This window comes from Scyliorhinus torazame, chromosome 5 (assembly GCF_047496885.1).
Source record: "Scyliorhinus torazame isolate Kashiwa2021f chromosome 5, sScyTor2.1, whole genome shotgun sequence".
NCBI classification, from domain to species: domain Eukaryota; kingdom Metazoa; phylum Chordata; class Chondrichthyes; order Carcharhiniformes; family Scyliorhinidae; genus Scyliorhinus; species Scyliorhinus torazame.
The window spans coordinates 91,692,646-91,712,066 of NC_092711.1; the positions used below are offsets into that span (position 1 = coordinate 91,692,646).

The 19,421-nt window shown below is 46.1% G+C and overlaps 2 protein-coding genes and 1 long non-coding RNA gene across 6 annotated transcripts in view; 2 read left to right on the forward strand and 1 right to left on the reverse strand.

The window, feature by feature from the left end:
• The window catches only part of LOC140421475 (uncharacterized), an 856,937-nt gene that overhangs the window by 337,738 nt on the left and 499,778 nt on the right, over nt 1-19,421 (forward strand). The window lies entirely within an intron of this gene.
• Nucleotides 62-16,432, reverse strand: LOC140421504 (uncharacterized). Of its 3 annotated transcripts, none has more exons than XR_011946858.1 (3): nt 16,298-16,432; nt 2,249-2,338; nt 62-1,341 (listed from the first exon to the last, which is right to left on the reverse strand). It is a non-coding gene; the product is annotated as an uncharacterized lncRNA (long non-coding RNA). The 3 variants fall into 3 exon arrangements; XR_011946859.1 differs by lacking the exon at nt 16,298-16,432 and adding an exon at nt 2,950-3,043; XR_011946860.1 differs by lacking the exon at nt 16,298-16,432 and adding an exon at nt 2,933-2,993.
• On the forward strand, nt 15,168-18,634 carry LOC140421491 (uncharacterized). The gene is made up of 2 exons (XM_072506243.1): nt 15,168-15,193; nt 15,812-18,634. Exon 2 carries the CDS (start codon nt 16,148-16,150, stop codon nt 17,126-17,128), a length of 981 nt encoding a protein of 326 aa, XP_072362344.1. The 5' UTR covers nt 15,168-15,193; nt 15,812-16,147; the 3' UTR covers nt 17,129-18,634.

Here is a 19,421-nt window from a genome sequence, read left to right on the forward strand (position 1 = left end):
ACGTTTGCTTTGTAAGAGGGAAAAAATTGTTGTTTGGAAAAAAATTTCAATAAAATATATATTTTTTAAAAAAACATAAAGTTGATTTATTTAACATTTATCTAGAATAGTAACTTGGCTGTTAACTGGGCTGGAGTTTAACAACATCAGCAGAAACAGACCCCAATGAACATTGTTGAATCCTGGATGTAACAACAAAATTCAATCACTGTCGTTACTTGTGAACTCGGTGGTGTCTCAGTAGGTTGGATGACTGAGTGAATCTCTTTCCACAATCGGAGCAGGTGAACGGCCTCTCCCCAGTGTGAATTCGCTGGTGTGCTGTGAGCTCAAACGATTGCCTGAATCTAGTCGTACAGTGAGAGCAGCTGAATGGTCTCTCGTCAGTGTGAACGCGCTGATGGTACATTAGATCCTCAGAACTTTTATAACACTTCCTGCAGACTGGGCATTTAAATGGTTTCATAGTTTCATAGAATTTACAGTGCAGAAGGAGGCCATTCGGCCCATCGAGTCTGCACCGGCTCCTGGAAAGAGCACCATACCCAAGGTCAACACTTCCACCCTATCCCCATAACCCAGTAACCCCACCCAACACTAAGGGCAATTTTGAACACTAAGGGCAATTTATCATGGCCAATCCACCTAACCCGCACATCTTTGGACTGTGGGAGGAAACCGGAGCACCCGGAGGAAACCCACGCACACACGGGGAGGATGTGCAGACTCCGCACAGACAGTGACCCAAGCCGGAATCGAACCTGGGACCCTGGAGCTGTGAAGCAATTGTTTCTCCCCAGTGTGAACCCGCTGGTGTCTCAGCAGATCAGACGACTGAGTGAATCCCTTCCCACATTCGGAGCAGGTGAACGGCCTCTCCCCAGTGTGAATTCGCCGGTGTACAGTCAGTTGTGATGATCGCCTGAACCCAGTCCCACAGTAAGGGCATCTGAATGGTCTCTCGTCAGTGTGAACACGTTGATGCAGCATCAGATTCCTGGAACTTTTGAAGCACTTCCCGCAGTCTGGACATTTAAATGATGTCTTGTCAGTGTGAATTTGCTGGTGTGTCAGCAGGGTAGATGAATCAGTGAATCCTTTTTCACACTCGGAGCAGATGAACGGCCTCTCTCCAGTGTGAGAGCGTCGATGGGTTTCCAGTGCAGATGGGTAAATGAATCCCTTCCCACAGTCTCCACATTCCCACGATTTCTCCACAATGTGAACAGTGTTTTTTCCTTCCATCTTCAAATTCACGTTATGATCAATTGGGCATCTGTCAGATTCTGATGTGATGAATGGTTTCAGTTTCCCCACTGAAAATCCTCCTGTTCTCATATCCTGTGAAATTGTTTCAAAACAGAAAATAGGGAGTGAGAGAGAACCCACAAAAACACAAAGGCAGCTTGTGAAATTGAGCTGAATGAATCTGGTCATTTGTGGGGCCGGCACTGGGGAAAAGTGACCATAAAAACTACTGGATTGTCATAAAAACCCAACTGGTTCATTAATGTCCTTCAGGAGAGGGAACCTGTCAACTGGTCTGAGCGTAGATAAAACACTGGCCTCTTTCGTAGGAGAGAGCTGGGAGCAGAATGGGTGAAGGTAATGGACTGTGTGTATCTAAAACTCAGCCAGAGCTTTGACAGAATCTCCCAGACCCTCAACCCCAGTTGGGGATGGTTTAGCACAGTGGGCTAAACAGCTGGCTTGTAATGCAGAACAAGGCCAGCAGCACGGTTCAATTCCTGTACCAGCCTCCCAACAGGTGCCAGAATGTGGCGACTTGGGGCTTTTCACAGGAACTTCATTTGAATCCTGTACTGGATGAACAGAAATTTCCTTCAATGAAATATTGAGAAGTTTGAAATCATGGTCTTCAGTCCCTGCTACAAGTTCCACACCCGGAGCATTGACTCCATCCCCATCCCTGACAACAGTGCGAGGCTCAACCAGACTATTCACATACCATGGAAAAATATTTCACTGAAATAAAAGTAAATACTGTGGAAATCTGAAATACAAACAAAAAATGCTGGATAAACTCACCAGGTCTGGCAGCATCTGTGGAGGAAGATGACTCTTCAGAAACCACAGCTCGGTTTCCGACCATATATCACTGCCACAGCCTAGAATGAGTTTCTATCTTGTTCACATCACCCAACTTAGTCTTGTCTCATGTTTCTGATGCTCACACACATTCCTTTATTACCTCTAAGACTTGACTATCCAAGAAAGACACACTTACATTTATGTTCTGATGAATGGAGTGACTGTCACATTTTGGTCTGATATTTGGTTTGACTTTTCCACCTTCAAATTCTGCTCTTCCAACGTCCTGTAAAGCAAAAGTCATCACTGTCAGTCCAGGAATAAAAATTGAGAAGAGATGTTATGGTTCAAGTTTGCTGTGCGTAAATCCTCCCATTATGGGGATAGATATGGGGATCAGGTGGGGGAATGGGCCTAGGTAGGGTGCTCTTTCAAAGGGTTGGTGTATATTCGGTGTGCCGAATGGTCTCTTTGCACTGCAGGTGGTCTATGATTCTATTCTACTCTGTGAACCCCCTGTAAAAGGAGTTTCCACAATCAATCACTGTCAGTCCAAATATAAACATTGAGAAGAGGCAAACATTTCTCTTGGTTTGAGTTTGCTGTGTGTAAATCCAGCCATCCCAACCCCCTGTAAAAGGAGTTTGCAGAATCGATCCCTGTCAGTCCAGGAGAGAAATTCACAACATTCTCTCCTCCTGCTGACAGGACAGGGAGAACCGCGCATGCGCCCTGCTGCACATTATTAAATTTGGTGGACATGGTTTCGGGCCTTTGGGCAGCAGCTGCCGCGGCCCCGTTTGGTGCGAACGCGGGACCGATCAGTTCTTATTCTGGTTTTGAGTCCTGCACTGGGTGTTTATGAAGCCTCAGCACCCACTCGGCCACCTCCATTACCCGGCCACAAGCGGCCGTTTCTCTCGAATCGCGGAATCCAAATGATCTCCTTCCGGCGGCGGCAGCACCCACATTGCGCATGCGGCTGCCGGAGTCCACACTGCGCATGTACCATTTCCAATCTGCAATTGCGTCTGCGCAGACCTCTTGTCAAGGTTGGATAGGGCACATTCTGATTTGCTCTGAAAGCTGGGTAATTCTTCCGGCATTGGAGGGCGATGTGTCGCTATGGAATATAAGGTTATGTGATCCGATTACGCTTGGAACCCGAGAGATACTATACACAATTATAAATCAATTAATACTGCAAGAAAAAGGTGCACGAACCCTCCAGCATGGGTCTGTCTTGTGTGTAATTAACAGCAAAATAAAATCCCACAATTAGATGTGAACTGTCTCGGGTCTTATTTGTTCATGGGATATGGGTGTCGCCGGCTGTGCCAGCATTTATTACCAATTCCTAATTGCCCTTGGGGGACAGTTAAGAGTCAACCACATTGCTGTGGGTCTGGAGTCACATGTATAAAGATTATTATTATTAAGCCAGACCAGGTAAAGGTGGCAGATTTCCTTCACGAGCAGGTAAAAAGAACAGGTGTTTTGTTTTTCTTCATCAAATATTTAGATCGTATATTTTTGGTATGACTGCAAAAAAAAATTTATGTTACAAGTTTCAATTTCCCACAGCCTTCGGTTGCTGAAATGCAAAATCCTGCAGATGCTGGATATCTGAAGTAGAAGCAGAACATGGCAAAACTACACAGTAGATCTGGCAGTGTTTGTGGAAAGATACATAGAACGATACAGCGCAGTACAGGCCCTTCGGCCCATGATGTTACACCGAAACAAAAGCCATCTAACCTACACTATGCCATTATCATCCATATGCTTATCCAATAAACTTTTAAATGTCCTCAATGTTGGCGAGTTCACTACTGTTCCAGGTAGGGCATTCCACGGCCTCACCACTCTTTGCGTAAAGAACCTACCTCTGACCTCTGTCCTATATCTATTACCCCTCAGTTTATGTCCCCTCGTGCCAGCCATTTCCATCCGCGGGAGAATGCTCTCACTGTCCACCCTATCTAACCCCCTGATCATTTTGTATGCCTCTATTATGTCTCCTCTTAACCTTCTTCTCTCCAACGAAAACAACCTCAAGTCCATCAGCCTTTCCTCATAAGATTTTCCCTCCATACCAGGCAACATCCTGGTAAATCTCCTCTGCACCCGCTCCAAAGCCTCCACGTCCTTCCTATATTGCGGTGACCAGAACTGTACGCAATACTCCAAATGCGGCCGTACCACAGTTTTGTACAGCTGCAACATGACCTCCTGACTCCGGAACTCAATCCCTCTACCAATAAAGGCTAACACTCCATAGGCCTTCTTCACAACCCTATCAACCTGGGTGGCAACTTTCAGGGATCTATGTACATGGACACCTAGATCCCTCTGCTCCATCCACACTTCCAAGAACTTTACCATTAGCCAAATATTCCGCATTCCTGTTATTCCTTCCAAAGTGAATCACCTCACACTTCTCTACATTAAACTCCATTTGCCACCTCTCAGCCCAGCTCTGCAGCTTATCTATGTCCCTCTGTAACCTGCTACATCCTTGCGCACTGTCGACAACACCACCAACTTTAGTGTCGTCTGCAAATTTACTCACCCACCCTTCTGCGCCTTCCTCTAGGTCATTGATAAAAATGACAAACAGCAACGGCCCCAGAACAGATTCTTGTGGTACACCACTTGTAACTGAACTCCATTCTGAACATTTCCCATCAACCACCACCCTCTGTCTTCTTTCAGCTAGCCAATTTCTGATCCACATCTCTAAATCACCCTCAATCCCCAGCCTCTGTATTTTCTGCAATAGCCTACCGTGGGGAACCTTATCAAATGCTTTACTGAAATCCATATACACCACATCAACTGCTCTACCCTCGTCTACCTGTTCAGTCACCTTCTCAAAGAACTCGATAAGGTTTGTGAGGCATGACCTACCCTTCACAAAGCCATGCTGACTATCCCTGATCATATTATTCCTATCTAGATGATTATAAATCTTGTCTCTTATAATCCCCTCCAAGACTTTACCCACTACAGACGTGAGGCTCACCGGTCTATAGTTGCAGGGGTTGTCTCTGCTCCCCTTTTTGAACAAAGGGACCACATTTGCTATCCTCCAGTCCTCTGGCACTATTCCTGTAGCCAATGATGACATAAAAGTCAAAGCCAACGGTCCAGCAATCTCTTCCCTGGCCTCCCAGTGAATCCTAGGATAAATCCCATCAGGCCCCGGGGTTATCTATTTTCAGCCTGTCCAGAATTGCCAACACCTCTTCCCTACGTACCTCAATGCCATTATTCTAATAGCCTGGGTCTCAGCATTCTCCTCCACAACATTATCTTTTTCCTGAGTGAATACTGACGAAAAATATTCATTTAGTATCTCGCCTATCTCTTCAGACTCCACACACAACTTCCCATCCCTGTCCTTGACTGGTCCTACTCTTACCCTAGTCATTCGCTTATTCCTGACATACCTATAGAAAGCTTTTGGGTTTTCCTTGATCCTACCTGCCAAATACTTCTCATGTCCCCTCCTTGCTCGTCTTAGCTCTCTCTTTAGATCCTTCCTCGCTACCTTGTAACTATCCGCCCCAACTGAAACTTCACACCTCATCTTCACATCGGCCTCCTTCTTCCTCTTAACAAGAGATTCCACTTCTTTGGTAAACCACGGTTCCCTCGCTCGACGCCTTCCTCCCTGCCTGACCGGTACATACTTATCAAGAACACGCAGTAGCTGATCCTTGAACAAGCTCCACTTATCCAGTGTGCCCAACACTTGCAACCTACTTCTCCAACCTATCCCCCCCCAAGTCACGTCTAATGGCATCATAATTGCCCTTCCCCCAGCTATAACTCTTGCCCTGCGGTGTATACTTATCCCTTTCCATCCTTAACGTAAACGTCACCGAATTGTGGTCGCTGTCCCCAAAGTGCTCTCCTACCTCCAAATCCAACACCTGGCCTGGTTCATTACCCAAAACCAAATCCAACGTGGCCTCGCCTCTTGTTGGCCTGTCAACATATTGTGTCAGGAAACCCTCCTGCACACACTGTACAAAAAACGACCCACCTAATGTATTCAAACTATATCTTTTCCAGTCAATATTTGGAAAGTTAAAGTCTCCCATAATAACTACCCTGTTACTTTCGCTCTTATCCAGGATCATCCTCGCCATCCTTTCCTCTACATCCCTAGAACTATTTGGAGGCCTATAGAAACCTCCCAACAGGGTGACCTCTCCTTTCCTGTTTCTAACCTCAGCCCATACTACCTCGGAAGATGAGTCCCCATCTAGCATCCTCTCCGCCACCGTAATACTGCTCTTGACTAGCAGCGCCACACCTCCCCCTCTTTTGCCTCCTTCTCTGAGCTTACTAAAACACCTAAACCCCGGAACCTGCAACATCCATTCCTGTCCCTGCTCTATCCATGTCTCCGAAATGGCCACAACATCGAAGTCCCAGGTACCAACCCATGCTGCCAGTTCCCCTACCTTATTTTGTATACTCCTGGCATTGAAGTAGACACACTTCAAACCACCTACCTGAACACTGGCCCCCTCCTGCGACGTAAAATCTGTGCTCCAGACCTCTATACTCTCATTCTCCCGTACCCTAAAACTACAATCCAGGTTCCCATGCCCCTGCTGCATTAGTTTAACCCCCCCCCCAAAGAGCACTAACAAATCTCTCCCCCAGGATATTTGTGCCCCTCAGGTTCAGATGTAAACCATCCTGTCTGTAGAGGTCCCACCTTCCCCAGAAAGAGCCCCAGTTATCCAGAAATCTGAATCCCTCCCGTCTGCACCATCCCTGTAGCCATATGGTTTACATTTCAGGTCTGTGAACTTTCATCAGAGCTGCACTGTATCAGTGCACATTTGGGTTGTGGGGGCGAAACCCACGCAAACCCGGGGAGAATGTGCAACTCCAAATGGACAGTGACCCAGGGACGGGATCGAACCTGGGACCTCGATGCTGTGAGACAGCAGCGCTAAGCACTGTGCCACCGTGCTGCCCTTCAAAGACATTTCTGAGGTGGGGTCACTATACAGTGAGACCCACACTTGAGCTGGAGTGTTCACAATTGTGAGGTGCTTAAGAGGCGGTGGAAGATCGTTTCGCTGGAGCATAGTGGGAAATTCTCAAGAAAGCTCATACGTCAGAGCATAGCAGGAACACTGTGAATTCCTGAGAGCTGTGGCACTTTGGTTTGGTCTCAGGAAGTAAAAGAAAATTACACAGCCCAATAATTAGCCAAAACCTTTCTGGGGAAATAATCAGAGAAAGTAGGAGGTTCCATTGAGAATTTTCATTTCAGGTTTTCGTGATTATGCTTTTCGATATAAAGTATAAAATTTCATCTGAGACAATGTTCAATTAGTAGTATTTGCTTTCGTTGTTCCTTTCATCGTGAAGTGTATTTGTTTTGAACCATGGAATCCTGTGGTGTTATTTCTTTCAGTAAATCGTTGAGTGTTTGAATTTCTCTTTAATCATTGACAGTCCTTACTGGGATCATAATGATGTATATTGCCCAGAAAGAGGCTATTTGGTCCATCATGCCCATTTTGGCAGAAAACAAGCAATCCATTCTCATCCCACAGTCTAGCTCTTGCACAGTTGTTCCGTAAATTATAACACTTCAGATGCTTTTCTTTACTTCAGTGGGTTTTCTGCTTCAACCGTCAACTTAGGCCGTGGGTTTCAGATCCCTCCACCCTTTGGGTGAAATAGATATCTCCACAATTCTCTAATCCTTCCATCAATTCCACTAACTTAATGTTTCAGTTGATAACACTCTCACCTCTAAGTGAGAACATTATGAATTTAACTCCAAATGCAGGAATCAGCACCACAATCTAGGCTGAGAGTCCAGCAGAATACTGCGCTGTCAGAGCTGTTGGCTTTTGGATAAGATATTAAACCGAGGCAATGTCTGCCTCATTATCTGTAAAAGTCCCATGTCACTATTTCAGCAAACAACAATCCCCTATCTTGTTCAATATGTATCCCCCCCATCAACATCACAACAGATTATCAGATGGTTATGTTGTTTGTGGGAGTTGCTACTTTTCGTATATTAAAACAGTGAATCAACTTCAAAAGCACTTTGGGATTCTGGTGATGGTGAAAAGAGCGATATAAATGTGAGGATTTTGGCAGCACAATGGCGCAGTGGGTTAGCACTGCTGCCTCACGGCGCCAAGGTTCAATCCCAGCTCTGGGTCACTGTCCATGTGGAGTTTGCACATTCTCCCCGTGTTTGCATAGGTTTTTCCCCCACGACCCAAAAGATGTGCAGGATAGGTGGATTGGCCGCACTAAATTGCCCCTTGATTGGGAAAAAGTGAATTGGATACTCTAAATTTAAAAAAAAAATGTGAGGATTTATTTCACTCTGAATCTATGTCCCTGGTTATAGATCTTTCTGTTCCTTTCCATCCACTCTAACTCGAGCCCTCATGAGTTATCGATGTCAATTAAATCTCCCCTTAGCCTCCTCTGTTTTTAACAAACATCAAATCTATCCTTTCCAGTGTTTCCTCACAGTTAATTTTGGTGTGAATGAGGTTCAGGGAATGTTCCCTAATTTCTCTTCCCTGATCGTATGATTGAGATAATTCTTGTTGGGAGCCTGTTCGATGTCAGCCACCAGCAATCCCATAGGAATGACCATTTTATTTCTGTAATTCTGTGCAGTTGTGTCCCTCGCACTTCCAGTGAAGTGGAGGGCAGTTTTTATTGACAGCTTCAGTGGATTGAAAAACATTTGACAGAGTTGTGCACAGACACGATGCAGTTTGAATGAAAGTTCACAGTCTTGAAATGTTAATGATGTTTCACGCTTCAAGATAAAACCAGACTGCCTGAAAATTCCAGCAGTTTCTCTTTTTTTTTTTGCAGATATCAATCATCTGCAATAATTTGTTTAGTTTAACTGAAGAGTGTTGAGAATGTGGAACTCATGGCAAAAAGTCATGTTTGAGCAGGAAACCGATTAGTAAAGTAACAGCATTAAATTATCATCACCATTGAGAGTGGAAACGGATTCACACTGTCATACCATTTACTGATACAGTAGCAGAGCCACACCTGGAGAGACCATTCAGATACTTCACGTGTGTGTAGTTAGGTGTGTCCCAGGAACGGGGATTTCCTCAGTTCTCCCACCTGCCCCCAGTTTCAACATTTCCAAGGATTTAAAATACAATCTGTTCATTCTTACTGGCAAGACGTGGTTCAAATGTGTATGGGGAAGGAACTCCTTGTTCACGCCACTGCTGAGTCTCCAGTGAGTTCATATGTAACTTTCTTTTGTTAATCACAAACCTGGATAGAACTAGAACAAAGAACAAAACAGGCCCTTTGGCCCTCCAAGTCTGCACCGACCATGGTACCTGCCTAAACTAAAACCTTTTGCACTTACGATGTCTGTATCCTTCCATTCCCACCCTATTCATATATTTGTCTGGATGCCCCATAAATGCCGCTATCATACCTGCTCCTACCACCTACCCAGGCAGCACGTTCCATATAGTACCGGAGTAACTATAACTATAGGTACCCTACTCGTATTCCAACTATCCAACTCATCAGACTCATTTGATTCTTCCCAACTTCCTTCTCTTCGTGAACCTCTGAAGGTAAAACATGATTTATATGTACCAACCTAATCTTTCCACTATGAAACATCTTAACAAAATATGTGCCAGACCCACATATTTTCATGACGCTTCCTGGTAGCCACTTCAAACACTTGTCATGTTCTTTCAACCTTAACTTTCTGGTTCAACTTAAGACTTGTTTCTCTCACTGTTGCTTCACAGCTCCAGGGTCCAAGGTTCAATTCCCGGCTTGGGCACTGTCTGTGCGGAGTTTGTATGTTCTTCCCGTGTCTGCGTGGGTTTCCTCCGGGTGCTCCGGTTTCCTCCCACAAGTCCTGAAAAATGTGCTGTTCGGTAATTTGGACATTCTGAATTCTGCCTTCATATACTCGAACAGACGCCAGAATGTGTCGACTCGGACCTTTTCACAGTTACTTCATTAAAATGTTAATGTAAGCCTACTTTAAAGATTATTATTATTATTGTATTTACCCACTGTGTAAAAAAAATATGGCTCAAGGACTGTGGTCTTCGGTTCAAATATCAATTGATCTAAAAATTGGATATCTTGGTGTGGTGTTTCAATCGAAATTCAATCAGAAACAACCCAGCATTCGTCACTGTGCAGAATGTGCTCTATCCTTAATGATCTATTGAGCTGCTCGCAGAAAAATACTTTTCACTGTACCTCGGTACACGTGACAATCAGCAAATCAATCAAATCCAATCCAATCCTCGCCAGAGAACCGACGCGCAGGCGCAGTATGAAATTGTGAAATGAGCATGCACAGAAGCTGTGCTGCAGCTGCGGAGAGATAGTGATGAGGTCTCCGCAAATGATGAGAAACGGCAAGTTTTGGGAAGGTAATGGAGGAGGAAGAGTGGGTGGGAAGGCTTTGTAATTTCACAGTGGAAACGTTCAACCCATAGTACGACCCTCCCAGTCCTGATTTTGCATCAAGTTAGGAAGTAATTTTGGTGCCGCCTTTCCCCTGCAAGGCCCCAGTTAATGGCCGCCATCTTTATGTGGGCCAGGGGGAAGGTCGGCGCATGCGCGCCCGCCATCTTTCACCAGGGCAATGAGCAGCCGTACGCGTGCGTGGCGAGAATGTTGTGGAATTCTATCCTGGACTGACAATGATGGATTGTGGAAACGCCTTTTACAGGGGACTAGAAGGGGAGGATTTACACGCAGCAAACATAAACCAAGAGAAATGTTTGTCTCTTCTCAATTTTTATTCCTGGATTGACGGATATTCCTTTTTTTATGGGACATCAGAAGAGCGGAATTTGAAAGAAATTCAGGGGTTATTGGGTTACGGGGATAGGGTGGAAGTGAGGGCTTAAGTGGGTCGGTGCAGACTCGATGGGCCAAATGGTCTTCTTCTGCACTGTATGTTTTATGTTCTATGAAATAGGGAACAACAATGTCATGGAGTGATTTGAAAAGAACAATGAGAATTGAAATAAAAATAGAAAACTCTAGATAAACTCAGCAGATCCGACAGCATCTGTGAAACGAAAAACACGCTTAATGTTTCGAGTCCATATGTCCCTTCCCAGAACTGAGAATTTTAAACTGAGTTGATTCAGTCAGTTCCTTTTCACAGTCTGCCTTTGTGTTTTTGTCGGTTCTCTCTCACTCTCTTTAGTTTTAAATCAATTTCACAGGGTGTTAGAAGGGGAGGATTTGAAGTCGTCCAACTCAAACCAAACATCACATCAGGATCTGACAGTCACCCAATTTATCGCAACCTGAATATCGGAATTTGAACATGGAAGGAAAAAGTATTGTTCACTCGGACTATCGACAAAGTTTCAGCCAAGCATCTGGCCTGTCGGAACATAAACTCAGTCACACTAGGGAGAAGCCATGGAAATGTGAGGATTGCGGGAAAGGATTTAATTACCCATCAGAGCCTTAAACTCATCGGCGCAATCAAACTGGAGAAAAACCATTTACCTGCTCCCAGTGTGGGAAGGGATTCACTCAGTCATCCACCCTGCTGAAACATGAGCAAGTTCACACTGATGAAAGACCTTTTAAATGCCCAGACTGTGGTAAATGCTTCAAAAGTTCTGGGAACCTGATGACCCATCAAAGTGTTCACACTGACGTGAGGCAGTTCACATGCGTTCATGTGGGGCTGGATTCAGACAAGCATGTCACCTCACTGTACACCAGCAAGTTCACACGATTGAGAGGCTATTCACCTGCTCCCAATGTGGGAAGCGATTCACTCGGTCATCCCACCTGCTCACACACCAGCACACTCACACTGGGGAGAGGCCATTCACCTGTTCTGAGTGTGGGAAGGGGTTTACTCAGTCGTCTGATCTGCAGTCACACCAGCTAGGTCACACTGATGAGAGATCTTTTAAATGTCCAGATTGCAGGAAGTGCTTTAATAGTTCAATGGGAACTGGTGCGCCATCAACGTGTTCACACTGATGAGAGACCGTTCAGGTGCTCTCATTGCGGAACTCGGTTCAGGCAAGCCTGTCATCTCACTGCACACCAGCGAATCCACACTGGAGTGAAGGCATTCACCTGCTTCGAGTGTGGGAAGGGATTCATCAATGCATCCAACCTGCTGACACACCAGCGTGTCCACACTGGGGAGAGGCCGTTCACTTGCTACGATTGTGGAAAGGGCTTCATTAAGTCATCCCACCTGCAGACACACCAGCGGGTCCACACTGGGGAGAGGCCGTTCACCTGCTCTGTGTGTGGGAAGAGTTTCACTCAGTCATCCACTCTGCTAAGACACCAGCGAGTCCACAATAAACTACAATGATTGGATTTTGCTGATAATCACATCCCAGATTCCACATGTTCATTTGATTGCATTTCTGCTGATGTTAATAAGCTCCATCCCATTCTCGGGTCTTGCTATTGTGGAAAAAAAGTCAAATAAACCAGGTTTTAGTGAAATATACAGTGTGTCTGGTGTTTCTAATATCTCAAACAAGTTAGCTCCTTTTGAAGAGCTCGCATCTCCCCATCTCCTACATCCTCAAATTCAACAACTGCGAGGAGCTCATAGAGTTTCTTCTCACAAAGACTGAGACAATCCAATCTTCGAAGATGTAACAAGCATCTGTATATTTAGATCTTGTCGATTGTCGTAAATCTGGACTTCTGGAAAGCATTTGATAAGATGCTGCACAGAAGGTTAATTCACAAGGAGAGATCACATGGGATTAGGGGTAATTTATTAGCTTCGATAGAAGACTGGCTAACGGACAGGAGACAGAGAGTCAGGATAAATGGGTCTTTTTCTGGATGGCAAGATGTAACTAGTGGGGTGTCACTGAGTTTGGTTCTTGGGCCCCAACTATTTACAATCTATATTAACAATTAGGAAACAGGGATAGAAGGTTCTCCAGCCAAATTTGCAGATGACACAAACATAGAACATACAGTACAGAAGGAGGCTATTCGGCCCATCAAGTCTGCACCGAACCCAATAACCCCTCCTAACCTTTTTGGACACTAAGGGCAATTTATCATGGCCAATCCACCTAACCTGCACATCTTTGGACTGTGGGAGAAAACCGGAGCACCCGGAGGAAACCCACGCAGACACAGGGCGAACGCGCAGACTCCGCACAGACAGTGACCCAGCGGGGAATCAAACCTGGGACCCTGGCCCTGTGAAGCCACAGTGCTATCCACTTGTGCTACCGTGCTGCCCAAATAGGTGAGACAGTAAGTTTTAATAAGGAAATAAGAACCTTACATATGGACATAGATAGGTTAGGAGAATAGGCCAAAATGTGGCAAATGGAGTTTAACATAGATACGTGTGAGGTCATGCATTTTGGTCGAAAAAATGGAAAGGCAACTTATTATCTAAATGGTTAAAGACTTTGGGGTGCTCCAATGCAGACAGATCTGGGTGTCCTTGTGCATGAGTCACAGAAAATGAACATGTAGGTGCAGCAGATAATAAGGAAAGCAAATGGAATGTTGGCATTTATAGCAAAAGGAATTGAGTACAAAGGTAAGGAAGTGTTGTTGCAACTATGCAAGACATTGGTATGACCACACCTGGAGCATTGTGCATAATTTTGGTCCCCTTATTTGAGGAAAGATGTAGTGGCATTGGAGGCAGTTCAGAGGAGGTTCACAAGATTTATTCCAGAGACGAGGGGGATGTCGTATGAGGAGAAATTGAATAGTTTAGGCCTATACTCTCTAGAGTTTAGAATAATGAGGGGAGATCAAATCGAGGTGTACAAGATGCTAAAAATATGGATAAAGTAGACGTGGAGCAGATGGTTCCTCTTGTGGGGCATTCTAAAACGAGAGGTCATAATCTTAGAATAAGAGGTAGCAAATTTCAAACAGATTTGAGGAGAAACTACTTCTAAAGGGTTGTGAATCTGTGGAATTTGCTACCCCAGAGTGCCGTGGACAGTGGATGCAGGGACAGTGAGTAAATTTAAGAAAGAGTTAGACAGATTTTTAATTGATAATGGGCGAATGGCCTAATTCTGCTCCTGTGTGTTATGAATTTATGAAGAGGCATCTGGATGGATACATGGGGTGGAATTCTCCCATCCCGCAGCAGAGTGTCCACGTCGTCGTAAACGCCGTCGTGTTTTACGGCGGCGTGAACGGGCCACTGCCAGGAGTAATTCTGGCCCCTACAGGTGGCCAGCCCAGCGCTGGAGTGGTTCACGCTGCTCCAGCTGCCGATCCTGGTGCGAACTGTGCCCCACGGGATCCGCACATGCGCAGTGGCCTCTTTCAACACGGCGGTCCCGACGCAACATGGCACAGGAGTACAAGGGCTGGCGTGGAAGAAATGAGCTCCTCTCCCCCCTCCACGCTGAGTTCCACCGGCTGAGAGCAGATGTGGACGGCACTGGTGGGATTCAGTATTTTCACTACGGCTGCTCGGCCCATCCCGGGCTGAGAATCGGCAGGCCGACCGCGTAGAGCCGTCCGCGCTGGCCAACCACGCCGGCGCCAATGGCGCCGATTTTCCGCTCTGCGGAGATACGCGTGCTGGCGTTGGTGGGGGGGGGGGGGTGCGTGGCCCGGTCGCGGGGATTCTTCGGTCCGGCCCAGGTTCTGGAAGAATCCCGCCCAGGATAAGGGACTAAACCAGGTAAGGGCAGAAGCATTTTTTTAAGTTAGGGCATCATGACTCCATGGCTTGGAGTGTCGAAGGACCTGTCGCTGTGCTGTACTTTTCTTTGTTCTGGATTGTGGTGTCTGCCCTGGTATTCATGTGACTGAACAGATCTTTAAACACAAAGGGCAGGGCGTCCCGTGAGGTCGTGGATCCGGAGGGCAAGATTTGTTTATTTTTCTTCCTTTCTCTGCTTCACAAATAAGACATTGGGTCTCAAAGGGTAATGCACTTTGATGGACAGGTTGTCTGTATTCTGAACAATGGGTAACAAGCTCCGCCCAGTCATTCAAAACATTGCCCCCAAGAAAGATGGCGATCGCGCATGCGTCTTGCTGCATGTTGTCCCCAATAAAGATGGTGACCGTTAACGCAGGCTGGACATGAGGCGCTGCGGCCCCGTTCGTGGTAAATGGACCCGGTTTGTCCGCTTTTTTGCCTTTCGGTTTACACAACATGTTTGAGAAATCTCCGATCCTTCTCACCTTCCGTACCAATATTCTCTCTTCGCGTGTGCGAATTCGCCAGAGAAGTGCCTGTTAATCGCCATTACTTGCAGTGCGCATGCTTTAGTTGCATCCCTCATTCACTCTGATTGGTTGGAGGACCGGCCACTCCCGCCCGCTCTCCCTATTGGTCCGGAGCTGCCGTCAATCACCTCCGGGGCATTGAGAGCGAGAGCATGCGCAGTCCGGCTGCGGGGCTCAATATTAGCGCGCAGGCGCAGCGTCAAAGAGCTTGGAGTATGCGCAGTGTGATTGATGCCTCGGGCCTTGTTTGTGCCGAAGAAGCGGAGTCAGCGGGTGGGAGGAATTGGACTTTGTGGATCCGCAAACCCTTCACAATCATTGTCTGTGCTGAGAGTGGAGACATGAAATGGTGGGGATAGTGAGAAGGGTTTGCATTTCAGCCCAGGAAGGAGGGAGAGTGTGTGGGACGGGGATTGACAGATTTGGGGGAACAAGAGAAGGAAAAATGTTCCAGAGAAACGAGAATTGTCTGTTCAGAATAGTTTTGCTTTTCCAGGGTATTAGAAGAGGAGGATTTACAGACTGAAATTCACATCAAGATCTGACACAGCCACCTGATTCATCAGGACCTAAATACTGTTGTCATTTACAGTGGGAGGAGAAATGTTTGTTCTGTCTTTGAATGAAAATTTCAAACCTCAGTGTGACTGGGAAAGCACCGAGACACTCACACATTGAGTGAGAGTGTTTCAGTGAACTGACTGTGGAAAGAGCTCTCACAGCCTGAAAAAACATCACCATTCACAGTGGGGACAAACCGTACATGAGCTCTGTGTGTGAATGAAGCTTCAACTGATTGTACAAACTGGAGAGACACAGGGATACCAGCACTATGGAGAAACCGTGGAAATGTGGGGACTGTGGGAAGGGATTCAATTATCCATCTCGGCTGGAAACTCATCGACGCAGTCACATTGGGGCTAACAAAATGGAGAAACCATGGAAATGCGATGATTGTGGTAAAGGATTCAATTATCCATACCTGCTGGAATACCATCGACAGAGTCACACTGGGAAGAAGCCATTCATCTGTTCCGAGTGTGGGAAGGGATTCACAACATCATCCCACCTGCTGTCACACCAGCGTATTCACACAGAGGAGAGACCGTTCAGCTGCTTTACCTGTGGAAAGAGGTTCTCATGTTCATCCAACCTCAATGCACATCAACGAGTTCACACTGGGGGGAAGTCGTTCACCTGTTCCTTGTGTGGGAAGAATTTCGCTGGTCCATCCGGTCTTTGGTCACACCAGCAAATTCACAGAGGGGTGAAGCCGTTCACCTGTTCTGTGTGTGGGAAGGGCTTCACTCTGTCATCCAACCTGCTGTCACACCAGAGAATTCATACTGAGGAGAGGCCGTTCAGTTGCACTTCCTGTGGAAAGAGGTTCAGGTCTTCATCCAACCTCCGTGCACACAAGCGGGTTCACACTGGAGAGAGGCCATTCACCTGCTCCATGTGTGGGAATGAATTCACTAATTCATCCAGCCTCCAGTCACACCAGCGAATTCACACAGAGGAGAAGCCATTCATTTGCACATACTGTGGAAAGAGTTTCAGGCAGTTATCAATCCTCACTGCACATCAGCGCACTCACACTGGAGAGAGACCATTCACTTGCTCCGAGTGTGGGAAGGGATTTACTCAGTCTGGCAGCCTGCATTTACACAAGCGCACTCATACCGGGGAAAGGCCGTTCACCTGCTCTGAGTGTGGGAAGGGATACACTCGGTCATCCCACCTGCTGACACACCAGCGAGTTCACAACTGTCTGCAGGGTTTGGATTCTGCTGTTAAGCACATCCAGGATTGATAATCTGACAATATTTGGTTTGTTTCTGCTGACATTAACAATCCCTATAACTGGCTGGAGTTTAATATTCTGGATCTGTCACTGATTTTCAGGATGTGGAGATGCCGGCGTTGGACTGGGGTGAGCACAGTACGAAGTCTTACAACACCAGGTTAAAGTCCAACAGGTTTGTTTCGATGTCACTAGCTTTCGGAGCGCTGCTCCTTCCTCCGGTGAATGAAGAGGTCTGTTCCAGAAACACATATATAGACAAATTCAAAGATGCCAAACAATGCTAGGAATGCGAGCATTAGCAGGTGATTAAATCTTTACAGATCCAGAGATGGGGTAACCCCAGGTTAAAGAGGTATGAATTGTCTCAAGCCAGGACAGTTGGTAGGATTTCGCAGGCCAGATGGTGGGGGATGAATGTAATGCGACATGAATCCCAGGTCCCGGTTGAGGCCGCACTCGTGTGCGGAACTTGGCTATAAATTCCTGGTACCCTGAGAGCCCCGCCCCTCATTCACTGATTGGTTGGAGGACAAGCTGTTTCCGTTAGTCATTTTGCTACCCCCTATTGGTCAGGAGCTGCCGTCAATCATTGCCTGGGCATTGTGAGGTGTCAGGTGAGAGGTCAGTGTTAGCACTGGGACTGCGGCGCCGAGGACCCGGGTTCGATCCGTGTGGAGTTTGCATATTCTCCCCGTGTCTGCGTGGGTCTGACCCTTGGCTATAAGCCCTGATTTTCAGGGCTGCAAAGTTCCATTTAAAGAGCACCATCTGTGATTTTTTTGCTTTAATTCAGGAACTTGTTGATAATAAATTTATGAACTTTTCCTTCAGCACAAAATGGATCTTTAGTGCAAACTCTACAATTCACTGTCTCTGGGTAAAGTTGAGCAAATGACCACAGGCTGACTGGTTGTGATTTAACCTGAGGCACACCTCTGGCGAGGAGCAAGGTTGAGAAGGCAGGCCTTCATGAATAACCTTGACTGATGCCCTTGCTCTGCATTACAGACCAGCTGTCTAGCCAAGTGAGCTAAACTAGCAATACTATGGCTAAGATTCCACTGATTAACATCACCAATTAGAAACTGGTGATTAATCCTTGCTGACAATTCTTACTGACTGACACATTCTTCACAGTGCCACCTCCACTATCAAAGTAAATTCTCAAGGAACTTAAAAGAACTTAAAGTCACTTATGAGCACTGAAATTAAAATTGCTGAAAAGAGAAATGTTGCTGAAGCTTTTCATTTTGTACTTATCAGGACAAACAGAAAAATGCCAAATTTCAAATGATCACAATTAATACAACAGGCGTCAAGAGGACTGATTGGTTTGCAAGTGCACTCTGATTGGCTGAAACATTGATGTTGAGAAATCAACAGAAAACTACAGGTTCCTTGAGCTTCCGAGTAATTCAAAAAAAGTTGCAAGTCTTGATCATATTCCAGAGAACTGGTGCCTGCATATGAAAGTATGTCGCTTTTAGCAAAATAAAATGAGTCCTGTTACGAGCTGGACTGATTATCTTAAATTGATTGTCAGTGTAGCTATTAGCGCACTTAGGATTGTTCAGATCAATGGCAATTTTTATTGCGCTTTAAAAAAATAACTTTGGAGAACCCAAAGTTTTCCAATTAAGGGGCAATTTAACATGGCCAATTCACCTACCTTGCACATCTTTTTGGGTTGTGGGGGTCAGACCCACGCAGACACGGGGAGAATATGCAAACTCCACACGGATCGAACCCGGGTCCTCGGCGCCGCAGTCCCAGTGCTAACACTGACCTCTCACCTGACATCTCACAATGCCCAGGCAATGATTGACGGCAGCTCCTGACCAATAGGGGGTAGCAAAATGACTAACGGAAACAGCTTGTCCTCCAACCAATCAGTGAATGAGGGGCGGGGCTCTCAGGGTACCAGATCTGCAGAGAAGCGACCACACAGGCGCACGTGCCAACTCAAAAAAAGGTTTCTCCCCTCAATTTCTAACCTGGATGCATCGTAATGATTTTTGTAAACCGAGATTACAGCTATCGGGTAAAAATTAAACAGATTGGGCCTTATTTTCTTGAAAAAACAAATAATTGAGTAGTGACCTGATACAAAGCTTTAAAACGATCTGTGAGTTGGACAGGGGAGAGGTGGAGCGGATGCTGCCAATTGTAAAGGAGTCGCAAACTGGGAGCCAGGAATAAACATGGGCGGCACAGTGGTTAGCACTGAGAAACGGTGCGGGATTCGTCGGTTTCGTGCTTAACACCGAGGAGGCTGACAAGCACTGTTGCTTCACAGCGC